Source organism: Diadema antillarum, unplaced genomic scaffold (genome assembly GCF_040938485.1).
Source record: "Diadema antillarum isolate AM-2024a unplaced genomic scaffold, OU_Dant_1.0 seq00001376_RagTag, whole genome shotgun sequence".
NCBI lineage: Eukaryota > Metazoa > Echinodermata > Echinoidea > Diadematoida > Diadematidae > Diadema > Diadema antillarum.
This window is the reverse complement of record NW_027272136.1, coordinates 230,890-251,559: the sequence shown is the minus strand read 5'-3', so window position 1 is coordinate 251,559 and position 20,670 is coordinate 230,890. Positions and strand designations below refer to the sequence as shown.

General features: G+C 37.3%; 1 protein-coding gene across 1 annotated transcript; it reads right to left on the bottom strand.

The window, feature by feature from the left end:
* Positions 1 to 17,687: 17,687 nt before the first annotated feature.
* Positions 17,688 to 20,567, bottom strand: LOC139708820 (ADP-ribosylhydrolase ARH1-like). The gene is made up of 3 exons (XM_071620777.1): positions 19,896 to 20,567; positions 18,604 to 18,776; positions 17,688 to 17,904 (listed from the first exon to the last, which is right to left on the bottom strand). The coding sequence occupies exons 1-3, from the start codon at positions 20,565 to 20,567 to the stop codon at positions 17,688 to 17,690; spliced, it is 1,062 nt and encodes a 353-aa protein (XP_071476878.1).
* Between the last annotated feature and the right edge of the window lie 103 nt (positions 20,568 to 20,670).

Here is a 20,670-nt window from a genome sequence, read left to right as displayed (position 1 = left end):
CAAATAATTTCTGCACGCTTTCGCATCTTTTGTGCGAGATATAATGGGTTGGTATAGTGCCATTACAAGGAAGACATTACATTAAGACATTACATTACATTACATTACTATTAAGGAAGACAACATAAACCGACTGTTTCATCCATAGGGTTTAAAATGCTATGAAGGGATCGATGTTATAACCACATGGAACCCGGCCTGAGGTTGAGCTATCAGAATTCCTGTAGCAGCAAACTTAAAAAAATGTTCCGCTATCTCTTCATCATGTGTATCGAACCTGCCATGAATAATGTTCTTGACTATTTAGTCACGTGATATATCACTATAGGTAGCCTTTGGGGAAAAAAAAAAACACTAAAAGGATTTTTTATAAAGAAATGGAGTATTGTTTTAATAAACGAAGAATATGTCATCTAGTTACAATGTTGTTTTGCACAAGTAGACACAGGGATGGTTTATTTTTAATAGTCACAGAAGACCACGCATTAAAGATCATGTATTTACCGTTTAGGCAGCCTAATGAGCCCACTGGGCAAACAGCAAACTTTCATTGACATTTAACAGATGGAACAAACACGCCTGCATTCAAACAGTTTACAGCTAAACAGAAAGCAAGTTTGCACGACTTCGGCATTTTGTACGACACAGAACAATGAGGATGGAGTCCAGTTGTAGTTTGCAGTTCTGTGTGTCCATGCTCCCGGCCATATCAACTGCACACTACTTTTGAAATTGACTCTTGAAGGGACGACGCACGCAACGGTCTGACATCGTCCTTCAATACCAGTGATTAGTCATAATCATTATAGGCAATCAAAGCCGCCCCTCTGATGGCGCTCATGGCTTTAATTCCACGTAAATGAGGTACGTGTGGACGAAGCATGTGTAATGAATATGCTGATTAATCGCCAACTGAAGCCGATTAAGTGTAGGCCTAATACTATTAGGTACATTACTAGCACGTACGCCATAATATCTACAGTGCATTATTCATCCCCCCTCCCCCCCCCCCCTCCCCCACCATATCCTCAAACTGCAGTTTGCGCTTCCTTTCCTCGGCTTCCCCAATTGGAGGCGCAACATTATTAGGCACTACCTTTGAGAACATCGAATGGGCGATGCCTCCATATAACATGTCTCCACAGTGCAGAAATCATGGGCATTACTGGTGAATCCAAAAATGAATGAACTCTAGAAGAAAGAAAGAAAAAATCCTTACAGAACGTTGCCAAAAAAAAGATACGAATCGGATAAAAAATAAGGAAGATAATTACTGATGACATTTTGAAATTTTCACATTTCTTTGGAACACATTTCTTGACCAGTTCTTATAGATATTCACTGAGCGAGATGATGCCATGCCCTCACAATTTTTCATTGTATATGTTATTTATGAAATTCAGAAAAAAAAAATTGTTTTTAGCTAATACAGGTAAAACATGTTCTCACACCAAAATATACAAGAGTTAACATTGATTCATTTTTTTTGGGGGGGTGGGTGGTGGGGGGTGGGGGTGGTGTTAAGGCAAGTGTTACTTATACTGCCAAAATATAAGATTTTTATGTCATCCCTCTATGAAATGAATAAAAAATTGTGAGAGCATGACACCATCAACTTCTTGCTTTTGAATTATTATTCATAACGACTGGTTACAAAGTGTTTTCCAAAAAAATTTGAAATGTCAAGATGTCATAACTTTCTATTTCTTATCCGATTTGGATCATTTTTGCACTGTTCTGCTGGGAATTTTTCCCATTCTTATGAAATTGATGAAATTTTGGAGTGGAGTTTTTCGTGTGTGTGTAGATAGACAGATTAGACATTGATATAAACATCAATTGGCAAGAACATTCTCGTTGTTATAGCCTTGGGCGCAAGCGATGTGAAGAAACCGAAGAAACATTATACAATAAAAGCAAAAAGCAAAAAACAAAAGCAAAAGCAAATCGACCTCTAAATTTTCTCCGCTCAGCTCAGCAACCGACAATACTTTCGCCAACGTGGGTTTGTTTTCCACATCGAAAGACAATAATCACTGATGTGAAGCGATGATTCCGTAGGCAGAATCAACCAATCCGTTCACTGCTGTAAAGTGCAAACACTCCCTACACGGATGCGCATTGCCTGCCCATCCCCATATCTGCTGTTATGTTATCCTGTCTTCTTTATAGAAAACCTTAGGAAATCTTTATATTGCGCAATTAAGATTTTCTCCTGCCTAAAGTACTCGGAGTTGGCCTAATTTTTTGTCCCAAACATCAATTTACAAACAAACCTACCATTTCCATACCATTTTTTTGTCATAAATAATATACAGGCATCTTCAACAATTTATCATTCTATCCCAATACGTCTCTTATAAAAGAAAAAAAACTTCTGTTCACAAATTATTCCCTTTTTGTCTTATATCTTAATTACACACCCCTTGAATTCAATGATATTGTACCGTATAGTTCAGATAATATTTCACTTCTTCATATAAACTCTAGGAGTTTGAATAAAAATTTTGAATATTTGGAAAATCTTTTGCAGTCTTTAAACAATTTTGAATTTTCTGTTATTGGAATAAGTGAAACTTGGTTACATCAAAACTCCCCAGATATCTTTAATTTACCCAATCATAAATTAGTTAGGGCTGATCGTCAAGGAAAAAGGGGTGGCGGTGTTGCGTTTTATATTGCGCAAAATTTACAGTTCAAAATCCGTTCTGAAAGCACGTTAAGATATGCAGAAACGTTATTTATTGAAATTGAGAACCCAATCTCTAAAAACGTTATCATAGGTTTAATTTATCGACCCCCTGATCTGAATTGTGAATTATTTTGTGATGAATTGGATTTATATCTCCATAAAATAGGTAATGAAAGTAAACATGTTTTTATTTTGGTGATTTCAACATTAACTTTTCCCCCACATCCGATAACAATAATTCCCTTAATTTTATGCATTTAATGTATTCATATGGTTTTATGTCGATTATCAATAAACCCACCAGGATAAATCCACACTCATCAACTCAGATTGATAATATATTTTCGAATGTGTATAATAATACAATTATGGGGGGGTATATTATGTTCTGAAGTTTCTGATCATTTACCAATATTTTCACTTTGTGAATGTAAATTGGGTCGTAATGAATTACATGATAAAATATGGTATTATAAAGAGTCAAAACGTAATGTGGAATTATTGAAACATAATTTATTTTTAGAGGAATGGACAGATATTTATAGTATTAACAATGTTGATTTGGCATATAAATGTTTTAATGATAAATTATTGTATTATTATGAAAATAGTATTCCTTTATGTAGAATAAAAAGTAACCGAAGTAAACCAAGAAATCCTTGGATTACAAAAAGGTATTTTGAAATCCATAAACACTCGTAATTTTTTGTATAAGTTACATATTCGTAACCCAACTGAATTCAATTTGAATATGTACAAAGTTTATCGATAAATTGACAAAATTGATTAGTTTATCCCGCAGATTATATTTCTCTGATAGAATGAAAAAGGTTTCTTCGAATATTAATGCAACATGGAAAATTATTAAAGAGGTCCTAGGTAAAAAGCCTGATTCTCCGCCAACGGATGATATCACATTAAACGGTATTAAAATAAATGATCCCAATATGTATGCTAATTCATTTAACTCATTTTTCGTTAACATCGGTCCGGAACTTGCTACTAAAATTAGCAATACTTCTGCTCATTTTACAGATTATCTTTTTGACCAAAATCAAGAGTCTATTTATTTTAATCCAACAAGTCCCAGTGAAATCATTAGTATCACTAAATCTTTAAATAGCTCTAAATCTTGTGGTTCTGATAAAATAAGTATGGTGTTATTGAAAGAAATAGTTTATCCACTCGCAGAACCGTTATGTTATATATTTAATCTTTCTTTATCACAAGGTATTTTCCCTGATCTGCTGAAAATAGCGAAAGTTAATCCTGTTCATAAAAAAGATGATCCTCATGAAATTAGCAATTATCGTCCTATTACTTTATTGCCTAGTATATCCAAAATCTTAGAAAAAATTGTTTATAATAGACTTCTTAAATTTATTGATAAGTATGATTTACTTATTCCCAATCAATATGGTTTCAGAAAAAATTATTCAACTGATTAAGCACTAATACAAATTTATGATAAAATTACGAGTGCTTTTGCAAACAAAGAACATGTTGCAGGTATATTTTGTGATTTGAGTAAAGCATTCGATACTCTTGATCATTCTATTTTACTCACCAAACTTAGTCATTATGGTATTCGAGGACAAGCACTTTTATGGCTTAAAGATTATCTAACTAATAGAAGACAATATGTTATTTTTAATGGTTGTGAATCTGACCCCCTTTTAATTAAATGTGGTGTTCCTCAAGGTTCAATTCTGGGCCCATTATTATTCCTTCTTTATGTTAATGATATCATAAATACATCCTCTCTTCTCTCTTTTGTTCTATTTGCTGATGATACGAATATATTTTATTCTCATAAAGATCTTAAGATTTTAAATGATACTTTAAATATTGAAATTAGTAAAGTATCAAATTGGTTTAAGTCTAATAAACTTTCTTTGAATATGAAAAGACTCATTTTATTCATTTCAAACTTCATTCTCATAATGAAGATACGTTGATACATATTAACATTGATGATATCCCATTAGAAAGGAAAATGAATTCAAAATTTCGAGGAGTATATATAGATGAAAGTTTGACTTGGAATGAGCATTTACATCATGTTACAACGTGTATTTCTAGAAATATAGGGATAATTTCCAAGCTGAAGTTCTTTCTTCCTCGTTCAACTTTATTTCTATTATATAATTCCTCAATTCTCCCATATATAAGTTATTGCAATGTTGTATGGGGTACTTGCGGCTCTACCAAAATAAATTCTATATTTAAATTACAAAAGAAAGTTATACGTATTTGTACAGGATCGCATTTTCTGGCTCATACTGATTCTTTATTTCATGAGCTTAAAACATTGAAGGTTTTTGATTTTAATATTATTCAAGTAGCAGTAATTATGTTTAAATATATACATCATCAACTTCCATCATCGTTTGATAACATGTTTAGGTTCAATACTTCTGTCCATTCGTACCCTACTCGTATATGTAGAAATTTCCACCTTTTGAATTCCAAATTATTAGTGACACATAAATCTATAAGACATTCGGGTCCGGATATTTGGAATAATCTCCCGGATGATATAAAGTTTTGTTCAAGTATTTATTCTTTGAAAGCTTCACTTAAACGATATTTGATACAATTATATTCTCCAAACCAATTGAGCTAACAAATATTTATAGTATAGATTGTCATCTTATTGTCAATCTCTATTTTCTTCCTTCAACTGCATCTTGCACTCTCACCTGCAACTGCACTGCACTCACCTGATCACCTTCCTCCAAGAGAGTTATGTCGTTGGATAGTCATTTTATGAGGCCTCCATCCGTTTCAAGCTTAATCGCTTATGATGGTGGTCTCCTGCATTCAATTATCTCTGTTGTTTACTGAAAAAATACTGTATATTTTATTTTATGTTTCTGTGTATCTACATTGCTCAATGCAATCACCTATGTGTATCTATTTATGTACTGTTATCGATTTATTTCACTGCACTTGTTATTCTTTGTCTTTGTACTTTTTGAAGTTTGCATTCAAATTGCATCTGATTGAATGCAGAAATAAAAGCAAGCAAACAAGCAAACAAATTAAAAAGGTGTTTGCTTTATCACAAGTCTATATTTTGTTATAAGTTTACGGATTCTTTTGTGCATGGTTGTCAGATTTCTCCCCATGTTGTTCCATTTCTCCCCGAGGTGTTCAATTTCCCCCGAAATTAAGGGTTTAGCAAATCATTAATACACGAAAATGTCTAATATATATGGGGGTATCACTAAATACTCTACTATAAGCTTCAGAATCTATAGTACATAATTATGATCATGACCTAGCTTGACAAATTATTCTAAAAGTTATAAGGAATATTAATGATGATGCAAAAATGCCCCATTTCCGGTCTCCCCTACACTTTCCTGCATCTTTTTTTTTCGCGGATACCCTCTGCAGTTTAATGGAAAGGACCAATAATTGAGTTACAACACAAGAGAAATCCCATAGCAAACTATCGGTTTTCACTCTTACTAGAACAGTCTATTGCTAAAGTTCGTCTCCAGTTGTAATAGGCATAAGTTTGTAAACTGGTCACAATGTGTTCATTGAACTTCAAGATATTTGTTTTTGCGCCATGTGATACTTGAACCTTGTATCAAAATATTGATGTTGATGTCTGCCGGTACATCTACTGTAGTTTGTTTGTTTGCGTTTTTTATTTTTTTTTTTCACTTGCACATTTATGTCGTGATCGGGCCTTGCGAGATAGATACGAAACCCGCCTGAATTTGAGAAAATAACATAAGACAGGTGGAAAATTAGCGGTTTGCTTAGAATATGCGTCATTCACTTCTTCACACTAAACAGTTGCAAAAAATTGAACAATAATGACCATACCATGACCTGGACGTATAGGCAGAATTCGTTTGTGTAAGAGTGTGTATGTAAGAGTATGTACATCTGAGTAGAAGTAAACGTTATTACTAAAAGTAGGTTCGTGTGTGTGTGATAACTTCATTGGGCGTAACAACGTGGGATTATACTGTTTAAGGGGTTTGCGGCATTGTTGGAACCCCTTATATCACTAATAATGATAATAACAATAATGATGATGATAATAGTAATAATAATAATTTCCCATATGCTATAGGCTCTTAGCTGGTTTAATATTCCTCTGAACAGACAGATTACGCCACTGCACTGGAAAAAAAAAAACTCAGAATATTGAGATTGCTCTCTTTTAAAGACATTATTACCTAAATATTCTTCAAATCTGCAGTTTGGAATTGGTAATTCGATAAATACAGTTTGCTCTGGGTAGGTTATTATATTTATACCTCTTGACATTTTTACCTCCGACATAATTAACTCTGACATTACCTCTGACATAACCTCTGTCATTACTTCTGACATTTTTACTTCTGATATTTTTACCCCTGACATTTTTACCTCTGACATTTTTTACTTCTGACATTTATAACTCTGACATTTTTGCCTCTGACATTTTTACTTCTGACATTTTTACCTCTGACATTTTTACCACTGACATTATTGCCCTGACATTTTTACCGCTGACGTTTTTACTTCTGACATTTTTACCTGTGACATTTTTACCTGTGACATTTTTACTTCTGACATTTTTACCTCTAACATTTTACCTGCACATTATTACACCAAACCGGGAGGATGGGAGGGAAGGAGGGATGGGCCTTTACATCATCTCGTTTGACACCTCAGTGTCAGTCGCAGATATTAAAAAAAAAAAAAAAAAAAAAAAAAAAAAAAAAAAAAAAAAAAAAAAAAAAAAACGTTTGTCCATTACAAAAAGTTGACTGGCTGTGTCGCTTGAATGTGGGGCCCCAATTTCTGCATTCCTATGATAGCTCCCAGAAACGATTCCTGTCACGATGGCTATTACGGCTTGATGAAGTAGTGTTCGATGTGTCATTAGGCTGTCAACATGGTATTCACGAGCCTCTAATTCCTCCACTGCTGATAAGGCGTCGGTGTGACAGCGGCTGCTGTCCATGGCCGACACATGTCCGCGTGAAGTGCTGGAAAATTCACACCAGCCCTGAAACTGATTTTTGATATTTAGATGCGAGACATGGAGGGAAAAAAATAAGAATTAACGTATATAAAGTATTTAATGAACGATTCAATACAAGTATTTTCAGACTTGTTATCTGCTTATACCTGCACTGCTACCCTGAAATGTCCCGTACTTTGTGTTTTGAGTAAAATTTATTTCTCTGTTCTTGCTTTTGGTTTTTGAAGCTGAGCTCTTCATATATGCAGACTGTTTAATTCCCTTTTGGTCACTTAAAACTACTTTATGATCCTCACTTATCTATGCCTCGTACAATGTAATTATCTTTTTCCAGATACGAGAAAAAGTCTTCTATCGCCCGGTTCACCGTTACCGTCATTCTCGACAAAGTCCTCGTCATCGACGACGAAAGCGTTGATGGTGATGTTCTCGTCTGAAGAGCTGCTTACTCCCAATGATTTGAACACTTCTTCTCGACTGTATAGCGACTCACAATTATAAGGCATTCTTATCTTCATTGACGTCGCCAAATACGAGTGTCAGACCTTCAACAGAAACGCCCGAGTCTCTCCAAGATATTGAGAATACGTTAGGTTCGTCAACAACATCGGTTGTTCATAAATCCGAGTTCGATGTCGGATCAAAGACTGGATCAGTGAGAATTTTCGTAGCCCATCGACGACCAACGATTCTTCCCGCCTTGGAGTATTCAGCAGAGACCTCGACATCGCCACTTGGGGGCGACGTCGGGTCTGTGGTCGCAGCCATGGTGGATGCACAAACGGCTGAGGATTTGGCGAGAAGGACCGATGCAGATGTGGACAACGCCACCAGCGCCTCCTCCGAACTACCCAAGATCCATCTCACTATCTTCACGGACTGGTGGCATGCCACCATTCTTCTAGGCATCGAAGTCATCTTCTACCTGATAACACTGGGTATTATCTATTTCATGAGGAGAAACAACATCCGCTGGCCCCAGGTCATGCAGGACGATTCGGATTCTCAGTCAGATACCGATCCTTATGGATAACCGTATAGATAACCGGATGTTCGTGGAGATTTATGAACATCTATAGACTTTGATTATGTATTTGTGTAATCGAATTCATGTAAAAGAAATACATCAAGGAAACAAAATCTAAACCGCCATGTCATCCATGGCGTTTAACATATAATAGGCCTTTAAAGTGTGTATTTGAGTCGTATTTAATCAAATGATGATATCAAAATCATTGTATATCGTTTTGTATTCATCACTTATGACAGCACAAACTATGACATTTAAGCCACTACATTATGATTCTTTGACTCGTATCACATAGAGGCTGATTTGTGTATTCCTTTTGATTATCTTTGAACAGTTGCATTAAAATGCACGGTACAATTTGCACAGAATAAGTATTTTTGTGTATGTTAACTTTTACGCTGTTCGAACAATATAGATTTATATAGTCTGAGAAAGGTTTGCTTTGAGTCAAATACAAATGACCGATAATCAACGATAGCAACTGAGGAGCATAAGAACACTGCCAATAAAAACAGATAGCGAAGTGATATCATGATTATATCTGCTATATACCAGACGTAAACCTCAGATCATGTCCTTCCTCACAATCTATGTTTTTGGGGTTTTTTTTTTCGCTAGCCTCGTATTGGTGCTTTGGTGTCTTTCTGTAAAAATGCAAGTGCCGCCATTTTAACTTTCTCAACTCACGCACTTTTCCAATACATTTTATGTAAACACTCAGCTTCTCTCTCACACCCAACTCGATCAAAGAAAGAAGGAGGAGAAGAAGAAGAAGAAGAAGTAAAAGAGAAATTGTTCCGAATCCTATGTACACTACGTATCTATTCGTCTATCATGCGGCTTAAGATTATGAGGTTGAGAGCTTCCACATAAAGAATGCATGTATAATCTAGCATGTATGGACAGTCATTGTATTCTTGTTTTGTTTTCTTTTCGGGGTTTTTACGTTTGTTTTGTCTAAAGTCTATAGTTTATATCACATTTTAAGGTATATAAGAATTTGATATCGATAACACCCATCACCATATGCACAAACTCTCCCCCCCCCCCCCCCAATATTTCGTTGGTCATTTCTATTCCAGAAAATTAATTTGTGACACAGGACATACGGGGGGGGGGGGGGGAGTGACTTAAACCCTGTTTTAACAGACCTTACCGCGGCAACGTCACGACAAAGTCCGGAGAACAAAATTCCTATAAAATTCCAACAAAACTGCAGACGAGCAAAGGGGTACCGTTTTAACAGACACACATTGAAAACCTTACCCGGGCTGGTTTCCACGGAGAGGGTGTGTCCACTGACGAGACTACCACGCCTACCGGCCAGCGCGGCCAGTGCGGCCTATTGTTCTGGATTATGTACAATGTGTACATGCAATCACTGATCTCTGGTTCAGTCTATCAAAGTGATGTTACCGCAGTTACGTTCAAAAATAGAAGGGTTGCCAGGATAATGTCGCGGTAATACCAGGGCAATGCGAGGGTAGAATTTGGCAAAAAAAAAGTTACCGCGACATCCGAGCAACATTTTGCTGGTATTGTTTTAAGAGGCAAGGTTAAAAAAAAGATACTCTGACGTGACGTTACCCGGACGTCGCTGCGGTAACTCTAGCTTGAAAAGCTCTATTTTAACATAACGCAGTACCTATATGACTATAACAAACACGGTCTCGCGGATATCTTGAGACACTTAGTTTCCAATGAGGTATCACAGTGTTAAAAAGAAATCAAATGGTTAGATTTTAGCTAAAAATCAAGTCGTCGACACGTTTAGAAGTGAGAAACAAACATGTGTGGTCAACTCCGAATAACATTTTGGTCCCAGGCATTTTGGTTAAGGTGCCTTCCTAAATTCTTTAGGGATATTTAGGCTTTGCTTTTGTCATGTAGACATGGGCATAATATGGGTCGCATGTCGAGTGTATACGTTTGTTAATATTGTTAAAGCGCATACTAGTATAATAACCGCAGTGACGTACACGGCCGTCTATCATAGCCTTGTATGAATGAAAGCTAGCTGCTAATTTTTGGAACGTAGATAATAAAAGAGATAAAAAAAATAAAATCAGCAAATGGTGTTAACACCTTACATGATTTCCTTACCGGCTCCTTCACGTTCATGATTCTGTGTGTGTGTGTGTGTGTGTGTGTGTGTGTGTGTGTGTATTTATTGTAATTTTATGGTCAAACCCTCATAGGACTACTTTGGAATACAATCTTATGAATTAAAACACATGGAATGGAGAGAGATATTTTGTGGAATTTCGGGTTTTTCAAAAGATTGAAGTGTGTAAATAGTTTGATTATTCTAATGAAATACATGATTTTTACATCTAGGATAGAAAAAAAAAAGGATGCCCTCTAAAGAAAACATACGAAATGTTATTGTGGAAATGACAGAAGCCTAACAGAATTTAGTGATAAAGGCTTGGAGGTAACACATTACAAAGTGTCGAGAAGCTTTATATAAGTCTGGAATATTGTTTGGTTTTTAGTGGAATCATAGCTAAGAGCGTTCCTAGTTAACTGAAGGACACATTTTGTTGTTGTTGTTGTCAATGATTTGTAAATTAGTGTGTTTTGGTTGCAGTTTAAGGTTCTGCATGGTATTTGCTTGTAAACGAGTCTGTTTTTAGCGCGGAGTTGTCTCTTTCCCTCTTGATCTTTTTTTTTTCTTTTATCCTTCTTTTTCTCTCTCCCCTCTTTCCCTTCTTTTTCGATCTCTCTTTTTTCTTTTACTGTCTTTTTTTCTCAATTTCTTTTCTTCTCTTTCCCCCTACATTTCCCCATGTACTCCTGTTCGAAAAACTTTCGTCTGTAAGCTTGCACTTCTTGCGGAGGCTATATTGGGCATGAAAGCAGTATACCAATATTTGTCATAAAATGCATTTGCGTGTGTGTGTATTCATTTTTCGGGTGTAGTACGTGCGTGTGTTGTTTGTGTGCAAGTATGGGTGTGTATAATTGTGTGTATATGTATGTGTGTTGTTTTTTTTCTTCGCGTGTAGTGTGTGTGTGCGTCTGTATGTATGTGTACCAGGTATTTGTGTATAGAAAGCCGGGGAGGGGGAGGTTGACAGGTGCAAGGGCAAGAAGGGGTGAAGGGGAATGAAAAAAAAAAAAATACGTGTCATCATAAATAGCAGGGTTATGAGGGGCAGCTGTGGAGGGCTGCGGGGGAGTGGGGTCTTTGCTCAATATACAATATGACTAAATTCTGTTTTGCTGTAGGCCTACACTACAGTTGTGCGTTTGTTTGTGTGTATGTGTGTGTGTGTGTGTGTGCTTTTTTCTTACATTTCAATCTTTAATTTTGATGACTGGAATGTCAGGTGTGTCAAAATATCCAGTTTTAACTTTTGGTTCGGATGAATAATATTACTGTATGTAACATTATCCGAGACATATGTCAGTAAACGAGTCAACGGAAGAATAAAGATTATTGAAAAAAAGGTGTGTGTGTGTATGTGTGCGTGTGTGCAAGTGCGTGTGTCCATGCGTAAGCGGTTTGTTTGTGCCAAATTGTCTCTTGTCACGGTCCAGCTCGGAACGCTGGCTTAGCTTCCATGCTGGATACTTCGTTAGGTGTTTGTATATCCATTTTGATTTGTATGCTGTGTCGTGTCCCATACATGTGACTTATTCCAATGACAGTCCACCATAACTTACTATGCATTTATAATATTTAAATTTGCAGAAGCATATGTATTTTATTTCAAGTGAGTGTCTGTCTCTGTGGTTTTACACTCTTTTAATCTGAAGGTGTTTCGTGTGAAGTTAAAGTATCACGGGGAAACTATTGTATTGGATAACGTACGATGTACATGTATATGTATTGACACCATGAAGCCAGTTCAGAGTTCTCTTTGCGCATGAGCAGAAAAAAAATCCGAAGGCATGTTGGTCTTCAAATTCTCTGAGAGAAGCATCCGCGCCGTTATGTATTATTATTCATGTGATCCTTACAAGTACTGGTGCCTGCTTGCACATTCACCCGACAGCAAGCTTTGTGTTATGCTATGCAGGCTTGCTGTCGTGTGGATGTTGCCAAAATTGCCAAATTTTGGTACTGTTAATAGAAAAAAAAGGTTGTTATTGCATTCATTACAAAACTCAATGAAATGGATCCCTGCTGACGTGTCAACTATAGCTGACATTCCATTCGGTCACTCACTGTTTGCACATTAATTTCATTCTTTGATTGAACATGAATTTCATAATAAATTGTTACATCGGGTCAGCTTATGCATTATGCCGCTATGAAAACGAGAGATATCAAACCAACTGAGAGAAAAATAAAGAGTGTACATGAGCTAATTATGCATGGCTTTCTGTCGCATAGTTCGTGCAGATTTTCCCCATGATGGCGGGATGCATGGATGAACAACAGCCCCACAAGCGATTCGATCATTACTGGAAGAGTCGAGTCCCATGTAAGAAAGTTGATCCGTGTGCAGAAACCCTTAAGTTGCACATCATGATACGTGGAAAAATGAGCAAAGAAAATGGGATTCCATCGGGATTAGAACCCGATTCCTGCGGAGCTAGCCCGGTGCTCTACCGACTGAGCTATAGAAAGAAATGATACGTATTACAATTGCCACCGGATGTCTATTTTCAGTTTTTGATTAAAGGGGCCCTGAAATCCAAATGCATGTTGATTTGTGTTGATTTATGATAACCTCATAATCAGACAACGAGAGAAAATAACTTTGCGGAAACAGCCGCTTGCAAACAAAGCGACAAAGACCCTCCCTACCTATATGAACCCCAACTCTACATCATACCCATTCCCACTAATCCACATAGACTTCTGTCAGCCTATACCCAACCAACTTACTTCCCTAAATCCAGACACCCACCCCCACCCCATCCGGGAGTATGCATTAACCTCCTATACCCTTCCCTTCCCTCCAAACCCGCATTCATGAATAAATGAGGAAAGCGCTATATGTCACATCTATTTTGAGAATTAGTGAGGGTCATATTTATCGGGAAAAGATATCAAGCATTGAGGTTGTTGTTTTTTACGAGAAATAGAAGCACAACAACGAATAAAGATAATGCAGGGGGCAGAGAGGATTAAAACTAAACTACAGGGTATGCATACACTACCATTTCAACAAATACAACTTTATAATCCCAAATACAATGTACTGTAATTTCTTTTCATGGTAATATTCTTTTCCGCGCAATACAAATTGTATGTGCATGGTTGATACAATTCTTTAGTTTTGGCAAAAGGCGGTGTTGTGATTGTGATCTTGAATAAACAATATTGTACAATCATCATAAACTTGATTATGCAAATGACCGTATTACACCATTGATTCTACGAGAAATTCCTTTGGAAGTGTGGAAATGAGTGATCGGTCTTATTTATTCTTTGTCAAACGGTTGTTCCAAATGGCAAACCTTTTGCCTGTGTAGGCGAATTGCCTGTGTAGATCTGCATTGAAAGGTCTTAGTTATTGAACATAATTGGTTTAATTTTTCCTTTTTAAAAGTTTCTGCAGTTGTATAAATCCTGCCAGGCCTTTAACATTTTTAAGTAAAACAAAGGTGTTTTAAGTGATAGTTTTGACCTCATACTCAAGCGGCAATGAAAGATACATCTACAATGCACTCTCGTTTTAACGAACACGGTTATCGGTTATAACGAAGTAGAAATTCAGGCTGCAACATCATCCGCTCTTTGTTGTTTTTTTATTGTTCGTTTATTACGAAATTTCAATATAATGAAAGAAAAATGCCAGTCCCGAGGTTATAACGGGAGTCCACTGTAGTACCTTCTGACCTGAAACTGTAATGAAAATATACTTTATAGCTCACCCTCTGTGTTTTGTCAAATAATTCAACATTTATTATCTTAAAATCACCATCTTTTAAACTTTGATACATTATAGGTTCCACCAATAATGATAATAACCAGCATTTATATGGCGTCAATTTGAACTTAGTCTGATTTAGAATACTTACTTACATTTAATATGTTGTGATAAAAATGTACTTCTCCCCAGTTTTCCTCTCCCAAAGCAATAATTATTTATCTGATATGAATGTTATGATTAATGTCACTGGGCACTGGCTGAAGATTGACTCTCTTACGTCTACATATGAAATAATCACAATAGTCTAGCACACCTGTCGGGCATAAATATAAAAACAGACAATTTGTGCAAGCACAGAGTGCCACAAGTGCATAGGTCTGAACTTCTATACTAGAAGTGATATTGCTATGAATAATACACTGTAGGTACATTTGCTATTCACACTGTATGTGACTTCATATTACAGACTGCACATCATTTAGCCAGTAATAGAAGTTTTGCGTAAGTTTCCAACAGACATCTACAGTCAGTTATGGCATCAGCCTTGTACAAAACATTTGAAACTTACATAAATAAACTCATCTGGTTACTCATTATGAAAGGCATGATATCAATCTGCATCACATCATTAACATAATTACAATGTGTCACTTTCATATTGAAGTTAAAACCTGGAGTGCTGTCATCTATCGCTAAGTTTCATATATGATAAGATTGCATTACAATATTGCTAACCTAGAAAATACAACAGAAGTAATTCTAATTGAGAATGGTATGGTTTTTCATTTATTCTGGGACTAAAATTCAAGTATTGATTACTTTCCTTTTGAAAGGTCTGTGTTAGTCAGAGCAAGAAGGCACTATAATAGGAGCCTAGGACCTCCTTGTTCAGAGTAAAATCACTGATTTGAGCAGTATAGATATTTCACATAATTATTTCAGAATCCTTATTTTTTGTCTTTACATTTACTACCAGAGAAAGATTTTTCATACACCATATGGATATCTAAACTACTGATGATTGTATACAGTCACGCTGAGTCTTCATCTCCTTGTAATCGTTTTGCAGTCTAGAAAATAAATGTTAAATGAACCATGTACAAATGATGTCATATTGCTACCATATTGTGTTCCAACACCATAGTATTCAGCAAAATTGGAATGAGATGTTTCACACCTTCCCCTTCCTCACAGCCATCTAAGAATGTTTACAAACATTAGTGACACACTGGTTTGCGCACTTGTTTCATTGCAGTAAAAAAAAAATAAAACAATAATGATAATGATAATAATAATAATGATATATATGTATATATATTATCTCATATACATGTATATATATATATATATATATATATATATATACAGGGGCGGATCCAGGAATTCCGTAAAGAGGGGGCGCGTTTACAAAATTAAAGGGGGGCGCACGCACCCCTCCCCCCATTTTTTTCTTTTTATTTCTTTTGTTTCAACAAAAAATAAAGGGGGGCGTGCGCCGGTTGCGATCCTCCCTGGATCCGCCCCTGATATATATATATATATATATATATATATATATATATAGATATATACATATATATATATATTGTCTTCGGATTTGAATACCAGCATCTTTGCATAAATAGTCAACAGACAATTGTGTACACTTAAGGCTGACGATATAGCAGTAAATGGTAAATACATGCATACTTCAGAAAGACAAAAAAGAAAAAAAGCGAAATGGACAAAATCTAAAGACATGGCAGCACGAACACATTTCTAAAGGAAAGAGAGAACGATACTGATTGAGTACCATAACCGGTAACTTATCTTACCTGTAACAGCAATCCTATTAAGGCTGTAATGTTTGCTCACGGCAAAACCACTCAGAAATGGGATCATAAGTGCAAACATTTGGAAGATTATCAAGCATTATAATACTCACTTTCTTGAAAATAAACACCGAGTAAGCAAACAAAGACAAATATACCACAAAGTACAGCACTGAAGTGTGATCTCAATCACTGATACAGTATCAACAATGTAGCATAGCACTAATATTTCTATTTGGAATGAAGTCACTCCAGAGGATAGTATACGAATAATTTATGAGTTGTGAGTGCATAGGGCACGAATACCGCACGAGGCGCGAGATAAGTCACTGGTCTATTCAACTGAGGCGCGTAGCGCCGCGTTGAATAGACCAGTGGCGAATCTCGCGCCGAGTGCGGTATTACGTGCCCCAATGCACGAACAAAATCATAAATTATTCGTTTTATACAACACCTTGTCCACAATCACAGTACTAAATTAGTCACCGCTAACTCAGGAAGGCCCAAAAATAAATGTAACAATTAGGCTGAGAATTGTAAACCACCCTGTGTACTGCTTTCAAACACTCGTCATGATTCGACCACACAGTCACAGGTACCGGTATCACAAACTCCGCAGGGTCTATACCCATTCTACGCTAACGTTAGATCGAGTTAGGCCCGACTGTTAAGCCTACCTGAGATGTCGGTAGATCTAGTAGTAGGTCTAGACTTTCTCTATTTCCGAAAATGATTTTGTATAAAAACACAGAAAAATAATCAAATTACGGTTTCTCAACTTGAAATGAAGTCTTGATTTTGGGATCACTGTGGTCCACGTAGCAGATCAGAGTCAAAACTAAAAACACAGCAGTAGGTAGGCCGCAATACATGCAACTAGCTAGGTAAAGTAGCTGCGCGTACACGTTAACGTTGCAGTACACTGTACTCCGCCGCGATTGGTCTGTTTACCGGCAGCGCATCGCAGCGCAGCCGGCCAGCACGTACAATGTAGTTTGCAGGCGCTTTGCTGCTGTGAGCCACAGAACTCTGTGAGCGGCCATGCATTAGTAGCCCCCCACGAAGCCGTGCTATAGTACCTTCGAGTCGTGCAATAGGCCCATGCCAGGGGCCTATTGTATGGCTGTCACTCTCAATGAGTTTGATAGGTATTTTCTATTGAATGTCATGTGACATGTTCTTGGCCAATCACAATTCGACATCATTCTGAGGTGTTGTATAACATTTGATACACAGATGAGTGAGTTTATAAGATTAGAGCAGTGTATAAATGAATGCAGTGTATCATCAATGGTTGAATTTTCTTCATGGAAGCTCGGGACTGCCATCACCAGCTGAGTTCATACAGCTTGGATGCACACTCAAGCAGGCGATCTTTGAATTCTACGTGATTATAATTACACAAGGGCACGGGACTGAAGCCGTGCTGAATGCCCCACCAGCTGGCTGCGAGGGCGCCAGACACTTTTCCCTGGCCAGAGTGGAACATGGAGTTGTTGCAAAGAGCCTCCCAGCTGCTACCCGACGACAGCAGGGCATCATACCTGAACCAAGAGAACATCAAGTGCTACAAACATATCTATAGTTTTTGTCAAGATAAAGAAGAGAACAATGATGGATATGATTTCATTAAAATATTTCCCTAGCTATAATGGGCTACCTCCATTAAAAAAACTTGTAAAAGTGGAATAATCAGGTACTCCCTCAGTAACGAAAATGGCTACAATGAAATTTTGTTTCAGCAGAGTAAAAATATCTATATACATGTATCTTTATATTTTGTTTTGCTATGATGAAATTTGATATAACAAAAGAAAGCAGCCAGTCTCAAGGACTTCAATAGTTGTACAGGGATTTGCCTGTATACAAATTAAGTGGAACTGTAAGGAGAATAAACTATTCAATTTAGAATACAATGTACATTGTACATGTATAGGTAACATCAGGATAATATACTTGAGAAAAATAAAGTGTTTATAGTTTTCTGAAATCTACTAAAATGGCAATATTCAGTAAAGATGTATTTCAAAATAACACAAAGAATTTCTCATATAATCCTGATCTGAAAAGAGCATCATTCTATTTCACAACTTTCTGTGTACTTCAACATAACACAAAGGATTTCTCATATACTCCTAATCTTAAAAGAGCATCACTGTTTCACAATTTTCTGTATTTTATTTTTCATCAACACCAAAATGACCTCTGGTGCATGAATTTGTTTCATAACAAATTGTACATACGCTATAAGAGTTGCATCCAGTCCAGTTGACCCTAGCTCTTTGTTGGGGAGAGCAAAGCTCTGGTAGAGCATGTCACGCTTCTTTATGTCATATTTCCGAGGGAAATTTGGCTGCCGCTCCCCATCAGTTATCCCCCGCATGTGAAGATACTCCCTCCATGTCTGTTCAAACACCTGTCAAATTGAAAAGATGTATTCTCATATAACATGATATTAGATTTATCACGATTAACCTATTACATAATGGTATATCAAATGTCATAAATATACTGTATACATCAAAATCTATCATATTAGTCTATTATATTACATATCACATTATAATCATGTTGTAATACATAACACTGTATCAATATAACTCATATATTCACTGCATAATGTAAAATATCATATTGTATGCGCAAGACTATACGACTATATATTTCACGATATATCTCATCCTTGTCCTATTTCCCACCTTTTTGTTAATTTTTCACACTATCCTCCAAACAATGATACCAATCTGAGGAAATGAAAATTATTCATTTGAAGTATTTGTCATAACATTTTTGTGCAGTAAAGCTCACAAACAAATTATATTTGGGAATACACATATGCCTAGATTCCTGTATCTCGTTATTTGCACATGTGAGATCAGCAAGATCAGCAAGATTGAGATGATCCAGCGGAGGGCAGCCAGATACACTCTAAACCGATATCGGAATACATCAAGTGTATCATCAATGCTGCAGGAGCTGGGATGGACATCACTACAACAGAGACGTGAACATCTGCGTCTTGTGATGTTCTACAAGATCCACACCCAGCTTGTACCATTCAACTGTGAGGCTTTCATCACCAAATCCACCAGACCATCCAGAGGTGTGAACACCCAAGGCTACCTCATCCCTCAATCCCAGACACAACAGCACCAAAACTCGTTCTTTCCTAGAACTGTTAGATCCTGGAATGCCCTCCCTGACGATGTTGTGACGGCCTCTTCAGTTAACGCCTTTCGTCTCCTGCTGACGGAAGGCAGCAACAGCTAGATTCAAGGCAGTTTTTACTTGCACCCTGTGAATTATTGGCACATGCACCTTACCCCTATGACACACACTATCACCAAGTTCTGCAAGAATCTTCAAGGTTGAAGGAAGCAGACTACTGACAAGAAGACAAGAAGAAGAAGAGATTACTGGTATGTTGTAAGAGCTACTATGGAAGAGTTGCATCTACGGTATGTCTGTACAGCATATTGTTGAACTTATGAACCCTCAAGTAGGCTCTACATGAGACATTGGCTGAGGTATGCACCTGGTATGTTGACATGTTCTGGATGACGTCTCTGCCGCTTGAGGCCACAAACTCCAAAATCATGGGGAGGGTAGTCAGGAGTCCCGCGCCCCACTCTCGCATTTCTTTTTCTTGTATGGCGTATGAAGTAAACAGGGCTGCCGTCACTGCACCCATGTAGGCTACAGGGTGGTGATGAAGAATCCTAGCGATGTCGACAGTGGCTGCTACTAGCTCCCGAACGTGTTTGGCCTTGTGGTATCGCAGTCCCGCACACAGGCCTCGCAGAGCTGCTGAGGAGTGAGTTGCGTGGTCGTTGTAATCTTGGAATATGCCGTCTTCGAGATCGGCCGGCTGCAAGCGAGAAACTTCCCTTAGCATGTAGGTACTTATAGGTCGGTTGTGCATGTCGGTGGCCAGACTATCGGCGTATCTCATTGCAATATCACGGATTAAATCACCACCGGTTTTGCCCGTTGCCACGGATTGAACCGTAGCTACGGTGAAGACGCTCTCCTCGGGTACGGGCCAGGCGGGCGGGCCGACAGTAATTGCCCCGACACCACCAAGCTGTTGAACTACCCGCTGTTTTTCAGCGCTAGATTCCGCATGTCCCCAGTCTTCATTTCTACTGCCGAATGCACTACCTGTCATACCAAGAGTTAGAGCAGCTTGGAATGATTCAAGAGACATGATGGCTCCTCATCACAACGTCTAAATGACATGATCTAGATATAATTTTATGTCTACATGCATGTCTGTATCCGTGGATACGGCAGACGCGTTTGGAGCTGAA